At 56.2% G+C, this 7,529-nt stretch overlaps 1 protein-coding gene across 4 annotated transcripts in view; it reads left to right on the forward strand.

Annotated features, from left to right (window-relative positions):
- Nucleotides 1–1,091, forward strand: part of Ankrd11 (ankyrin repeat domain containing 11) — a 161,318-nt gene extending 160,227 nt beyond the window's left edge. For all 4 annotated transcript variants that reach the window (XM_047529254.1, XM_047529251.1, XM_047529253.1 and 1 more), the window contains one exon: nucleotides 111–1,091. In XM_047529254.1, coding sequence (XP_047385210.1) covers nucleotides 111–296 — 186 coding nt within the window. In that variant the 3' untranslated portion in view covers nucleotides 297–1,091. The remainder of the gene's footprint in view (nucleotides 1–110) is intronic.
- Nucleotides 1,092–7,529: the final 6,438 nt, after the last annotated feature.

The following is a 7,529-nucleotide window of genomic DNA, read 5'->3' on the forward strand; positions in this document are numbered from 1 at the left end:
CCAGGTCCCTGCACGAACCAGGGCTGGGTCACAGCCTGCTGTGCCTCCCGCCCCACAGGCAGCTGGGCCCTGGGTGGCGTCTGGGACCCTCACGCGTGTGTGTCCCGCAGACTTGCCTCCTGATGCGGCAGCAGCACGAGGCTGCGGCCCTCAACGCCGTGCAGAGGATGGAGTGGCAGCTGAAGGCGCAGGAGCTGGACCCCGCCGGGCACAAGTCGCTGTGCGTGAACGAGGTGCCCTCCTTCTACGTGCCCATGGTCGATGTCAACGATGACTTTGTGCTGCTGCCAGCGTGACACCTCAGGAAGGTCGCAGGACACCAGCGAGGGCTGTCGTCACCAGTGCTGCCAACACTCCTGCGGCGCAGGAGGGCACCGTGCCGGCTGTGTGGGAGGAGCCCAGAGACTGCACCTGGCCACACGCCTCCCCTGCAGACCGGCCAGGAGGCCAGGAGGCCAGGAGGCCAGGGTCTTTACCAGCAGTGGCAGGGAGCACGGGCCCCCATGCTCAGCGCCTCACTGGCCCAGCAGGAGGAGGAGACCGCGGCCCGTCCAGAGGGGCACCTGGGTCCCTCCCGGCCAGCCGCAGGCACCTGGGGAGCAGGAGAGTGCACTTTTGAAGTCCTCACTCCCTTCTGATCAACTAAAGGATCGACTGAGGCATCCACCTCGCACAACAGTGACCTCCGGTCGGGGGCAGGGGCGCCCGCCTGCCATGGTCCTCAGGATAGGCTGGGACACTGGGGTCGCTGGTGCCGGGCGAGGGCCACCTGTCGGCCGCAGAGGGACTCAGCCAGGACTCTCCGATAGTGTTTTTAATGGAGTCAAATCCACGTGGTTTGTATATTTTTTCCTTTAATCTTGGGCATTTTGTTTCTCTTTCTGAGAACGTAACTTGAAACACTACAGAGCCAATAATCCTATAGAGAGTATCCGCGAACGCTGTACAGTTTTATATACATTCACAATGTACTTTTGCTGCCTTCTAGATAATTTATTTTGCAACACATTACTGCACAGTTGTAAATAACTTATGTACTGTAACATCACTTTCAGTTATGTGTAAAGAAATAAATAAATTAATTAAAATGCTCTTCTACGTGCCTGGTCCCTCAGGAGGCCCCGCAGGCGCTGGACAGGTTGCTTCACGGAGCTCCCGTTCCTCTGGCCTTCCCCCGCACACCGCCACAGGACCACAGCCTCCCATACCAAGCCCTTCGCACCCTGGGGTGGGCAGCACTAGGACCCTGGGCCTCAGGCGAGGCCATGGAGCAGGAAGGACAGAGCTGCTGGACACCATGTCACCCCTGGCCTCGGGGGGGGGGGGCATCCCTGTCCCCTCGGACAAAGACAGGCTCCTGCAGCTGCCTGAGCCTCCACGTCGATGTCCCCTGGGGGCTGTGTCTCTGCACTCAGGTTCCCACAGCCCTGCAGTTGGGAGCCCCACTGGGAGACCCTGGCCCAGGCAAGAAAGTGGCTTTGTGAGGGTGGACCCCGCACCTCATTCTCCTTCCCGAGAGGAGGGGGCGATGCTGCCCTGGGTGAGGGGCCGTGGTGGCTGGTGCTGTCGGGAGGGGCCAGTAGGCCATTTATCTCCCACCTGTGGGCCCTTGCAGGCCCTGGCACCTCTGCTACCTGCCTCAGTAGAGGAAGCTGCAGAAAGGGCACCCCCAGGGGAACAAGGAGGGGTCCCTGCGTCCTGTGAGCTGAGCAGGGTGGGCCTTCGCCCCCCACCCTGCCCCCGGGGCCATGGGATCCCTGGCCGGATAGCTGCCCGGTGCTGTGGGGCGGCACCCTGTGGCACAGGGTCCCTCCCCTCAGGATGGCGCCCTGCCAGAACTGGGACCTGGGCTCAGAGAGGAAGGGAAGGAGAAGAGCCATTAGAGACGGCTCCTGAGGCAGGGCTGGCCAGCTCTGTGACTCAGCAGCAGAGGGGCCCCCTGCAGGTGGGGCCAGCCCCTGCCCCCCGCCCTGTGCAGGCTCCAAGATGCAGCTGCCTCCCTCCCTCAGGGAGCTGCATTCCTCCCGCTCCTGGGAGGCCAGCACAGGACCCCAGGAGGGACTGTTGTGTCTGTGGAGAGTCAGGAGGAAGCCCCTGGGCAGCAGATCACCGCAGACACCTGGAGCACCGATGGTCACCTGCACTGCGCGCTCAGCCCCGGCCCTACAGCACCCTGGCCTGCACTGCTCATGCACTGGTCCTCCCCATAGGTGGACAGCCAGCAAAGCCCCCACCCCCAGGCACTGCCCAGTGTGCTCTGGGGCAGAGCTGCTGTAGCACAGCAGAGACCAGCAGAGTCCAGCTGTTCTGAAGTAGTGCCGTGTGATTCCAGGTCCCCGCGGCTGCAATGGGGGAAGGGCAGCAGCAGGAGCAGAGGGACCTGGGCGCTGGCGATGCCCTGTCCTTGACCCACCGTTGGCCATGTGGGCATTCGAAGTCGGTCTGTTTGTTTTAGTAAGGGACGGAGGAGGTTTCTCGGCGTCCCCAGACCCCGAGGAGCACGTGGGGTGCAAAGCTATGTACGGTGGCAGTTGGAGCCACATGCCCCCAAGAGTGCCCCAGAACAGTGGTGATTGGCAAGTCGAGCACAACCCAGGAAGGACGGTCCTGTGTCGGACCAGAGCTTCTGAGAGCAGCAGGGCCCGTCTACCGACAGGAAGTCAGACGGCCTGCAGGACAGTGGAGCAAGTGCGTGAGGAAGCCCCTTCTCCCCACCCGCAGCAGGTCAGGTCAGGAGAGAACCGGGCCCAGCTCCTGCCATCCCTGTGTGCGACGGGGCTGTGCCTTCCAGTCTGCCCTGCTCCTCTCCGCAGGGTGGCCGCGTGGCGCCACAGGACTACCTGCGCACGGGGCCTGGCTCGGAATCTCTTCCCGGGGAGGGGGAAGCCTCCCTCCTACAGGGACTTTCAGAAGCAAACCACGGAGACTGTTCAGCATCACACTGCCTGGGGGAAGGGAGGGACCCTGGGGACAGACGCCTGTGGGGACTCCACAAGCTCCACGTGCCTGGGGCTAGAGAAGGCCTGACACGTGCAGGCCTCTGCACACCCAGGGCGAATGAGTGCATTCCAGCTTCTTGCCTGCTGAGCGCCAGCCTGGTGCTGAGGCAGAGCCCCGACCTACCAGAGCGACAAGATGCAGGGATGGGGGACATGCTGGGCCAAGGCCACTAACTGAGCACCAAGCCAGCTGGCTGCACACTGGTCAGCCTCAGAGTCAATAAGCACTTGCAGCAACCCCCAAACACAAAACCTGGGGGAGGAGAAGCAGCTCTGCAGTCGCCCCAATGTATTATGTAAAGGTCTAACTTTCAACCCAGGTGATCCTCATTCAGGGGACAGCCAGTCGATCAGCAGCACCCCAAGGAAGCCCAGACGCTGAGCACACTAGAGACTTAACACCAGCTTCTGCAAACCAATGTCCACAGTACAGTGGACTAAAGAATTAAAGTAACATGTAGAAACAATCTCACCAGCAGAGCCATAGATGGAGACAGGTTTAAAAGCACCAGATGCAAATTTCGTTGCTGAAAAGTAGAAGGCTGAATTTTATTCAGTAGAAGAAAGAATTGGCAGACGGAAGACAGATGGCCTGAGACTGAGTCCGAGGAAGAGAGCCACTCTTGAGAGCTACTGGATGCCACCAAGCATAGGGAAGACAAGTCTGCTGGAGGGAGACGCAGGCTCTCGGGTGAAGGAGCGACGGCCAGGGCACCCAGGCTGGTGAACAAGATGCAGCGGGATCAACTAGAAGAGATCTGTGCTTGGAAACATCATGACTGAACTGTCAAAGCAAAAGACAGAGAGGCTGCTGAATGCAGCAGAGAGCAGCACAGCCACGGAAAGGCCTCCAGGTCAGCAGGTGGCTTCTGGGCGGAGCCTGGAGTGCTAGAGGCAGCCGGCTGACCGACACAGAGTGCTGCAGAAAGTGGATCCAGACCCGATTTCGCAGTGTAGATGCAGAGCAAGCCATGAGGAAGACACGTGGAGAACAAGCTGGACTTCATCATAGTCAAAGACACATGCAGCCAGGGTACAGCTCAGCAGGAGCTCCCTGGGTTCAACCCCAGAAACACAATTTAATAAGTACAAAGCTCCACAAGCTTACCAAAAAAAGGAAAAATCAGTTATAGTTCTACATACTAGTAATTAACAAGCTGGAAGAATAATTAGGAAATAATTCCATTTACAATCACTTTGAAAAGAACAATAGAAGTAAGAATAATTTAGCCAATGGAGTAGAAGCCTTGTACATCCAAAACCACAAAATTTTGATTCTCAAAAATTAAAGACCTAAATAAATGGGAAGATAGCCCAAGGATATTTCCATCCCCTGTACCCAAAATAAACCAGCAGTCTTGGAAAAGAGTAACAGAGCCGAGGCCTCCCACTCCTGTTGCAAGACTCAGTGCGTGGCTATGGCAAGAAGAAACACACTGCAGGGGAGACAACAAATGATGCTCAGGAAGGTAGGGATCCACGCACAACATGGTGAGGGTGACCCTGGTGTTACCACAGGTTGAGGGTGGGTGCAGCTCAGTGGCAGAGCACTCGCCCAGCACACACGAGGCCTGGCTCCAGCCCCAGCACCAACAAAACAAAACAAAACTCAAATTTCCCAAAAGCAGTGGCACACGCCTGTGATCCCAGCAACTCAGGAGGTTGAGGCAGGAAGACCACAAGTTCAAGGCCAGCCTCAACAACTTAACAAGACCTTGTTTCAAAAAAAGGGCAGAGAATGCACCCATGCCAGGTGGGGCAGTTGGCTAGCAGGTGTGAGGCCCTGGGTTCCATCCCCCCACCACAGAACAAAGACCCAATTGAGTCAAAAGGCAAGTCAAGAATGGGAGGGAAGGGGTTAATATCCAGAGCATACAGAGAACCCCTAAAGCTTAGTGGAAAAAAAACAGACAATCCCGAGTAAACATTCCTCCAAGAGACCCAATGCCAAGACCTGCAGCGGAGACATGGCCCCTGGTCAGGAAATGCAGACCAAAGCCACCACGGGCACCTCTGCCCACCAGCAGCACAGTGATGCTGGGAGGGGGTTTGTGCGCGGCCAGGGGGAAGGAGAAGGTGGTGTGGAGGGGCCTCCGAAAGTTAGAGGGGGCTGTGCCCAGCGAGTCCTCCTTGTGTCCACTCCGGAATTGGAAAGGGGGCTGTGTGCTTTCGCGGTTCTGGGGCGTGAACCCAGGGAGGGGCGCTGAGCCACATCCCCAGCCCTCTACGTTTCCTTTTGAGACAGTCTCACCATGTTGCCCAGGCTGGCCTCAAATTTGCCTCAGCCTCCCGAGTCACTGGTATCTGAGGCATCTGCCACCACACCCCAAAAAGAGAGGCTCTTGAAGAGGTATCTGTGACCATGTTCACAGCAGGTTTTGAGCACAGTAGCTAATGGGAATGTGACCAGAGATCCATCGTCTGGCAAGTGAAAACGCCAAGCCTGGCCTGCCGTGGAACATCAATCACTTCATCTGAAAAAGCAGGCCCTCGCCTTTGGTTTTGTTTTGTTTTAAAATGGGTCTTGCTGGGCTGGAGTTGCAGCTCAGTGGTAGGGCACTTATTTTATATTTTTAAAATATATGTATATTTTTAGTTGTGGATGATCCTTTATTTTTATGTGGTGCTGAGGATTGAACCCAGTGCTTCACACATGCTGGGCAAGCGCTCCACCACTGAGCCACCACCCAGCCCAAAGATGGGTCTTGCATGTTGCCCAGGCTGGCCTTGAACTCAAGGTCCTCCTGTCAGTCGCCAGAGTAACAGATTACAGGTGAACACCACCACCCAGCTAAAAAGGAAATGAATTCCGGTGTGCACTACACAGCGGGGAGCCTTGAGGTCATCACGCGAAGATAAGCCAGCCCTAAATTTGGAGAGGACCACTGGGGCCGGGGTTTGGCTCCATGGTGCAGAGCCTGCCTAGCATGTGTGCAGCACCAGCTAAAGATGAAAAATGAAGGTGTTGTGTCCACCTGCAACTGAGAAAAGATAGGTAACACTGGATGGTTACACCTAGAAGAGATGGAGTCATCCGAGCTAGAGAGAGCAGAGCAGTGGCTGCCAGGGCTGGGGAGGGAGAGGCAAGATGCTCGGCAGGGAGGGCTCCCGTCTCACGAGACACCGGATGAAGGTACAGAGCTGAGCCTGGCTATGGCCGCACATCAGGACTGCATCTGCTCCCCTGAGCTGCGCCCTCAGACACGATGGAAGGTCTCGTACGACACACACCAGGAAAGCACCAGCAGCAATGTGGACAGCCCCTCCTGCTCTGCTGCTGGAGTGGGAGCAGGGCAGGGTCCTTCCAACAGCTGACCACGCTCCCTGATTGACCCAGCAGTTCCACTCCTGGGTGAACACCACAGACGTGCAAACGGGTGCTCCATACTTGTACACAGATGTACACAAAGGGGGTGAGCTGCTGACCAGTCACAATACCCTGCATGAGTCTTGAGCCTTTCATGAAGCGGAGGATCCCGGACACAAAGGGGCCGACGTTCCAAGAGTCCACTTGGCGAAGCACCCAGCCCAGGCAGATCCAAAGACAGGAAGAATGGAGACGACCAGCACGGGTGTCCCCCACAAGTTCAAGGCCAGCCTCAGCATTTGCCCCGTCTCAAAAAATCAAAAAGGCTGGAGGTGTAGCTTAGTGGTAGATAGAAAGTTCCTGGGGTCAACCCCCCACCACACCCCAAAACATAAGTTTTATGCTGTATATACTTTGCCATCAGTTAAAAAATTAAAAACTCTAAAAAGCAAAACAGAGGGAAAGAGTTCCGCGGAGCCTGGAACAGAATCTCCAGCTTCCCCCGAGTCCTCCCCTAGGTGTGTACCCACCAGAACTGAACAAGCACCCAAGCAAACTCCTTCGTGCCAAGCGAAAGTGAAAGCACCCCCAAGGCCACCAGCCAGGGACAGGTTAGCAAAGGTGGAGTAAGTCCAGTCATAAGAAGGAGCGCGGTGCTCACTGCCCAGCGCAGGAACTGGACTTGGTCACAGGAGGAATCCAGACACACAAGACCAGGTGACCTGTGACCACATTTATGTGGCATGTTCCGAGCAGCTGGTGCTGTCAGGGGCTGAGGGAGCTGGTGAGTCTAATGGCCCAGGATAGCATTGCTAAGGCTAAAGGACACTGAATCGCCCGGATCCTTGTTTAAATTTACTTTGTTGTTACTGTTGCTGTGCTGAGGACTGAACCCACTGGGCCCCAACCCCAGCCAAAGGTGCTTACTGTATGTTATGTGAATTCCACCCCAGCAGACTTTTAAAAAGCTAGTATCATTCTTTTAAATGCAGATATGCCAATTGGGAATTTTTATGAAAACACAGAGCCCATTCACAAAACAAAACAAATGTGAAAAACTACTAGATTTTACTAGTTTGTAATCTACACAATCTGTTTTCCTCCCAAACACTGCTGAGAAGAAACAGCTGAGAATAAAGAAGCCGTACCTGTGTCCTGGAGCGGCAGCGTCCACAGCCCAGCGCTACCCCAGGTACGAGTGACGCTGCGATGTGGTGGACAGC

This window comes from Sciurus carolinensis, chromosome 16 (genome assembly GCF_902686445.1).
Source record: "Sciurus carolinensis chromosome 16, mSciCar1.2, whole genome shotgun sequence".
Lineage (NCBI taxonomy): Eukaryota > Metazoa > Chordata > Mammalia > Rodentia > Sciuridae > Sciurus > Sciurus carolinensis.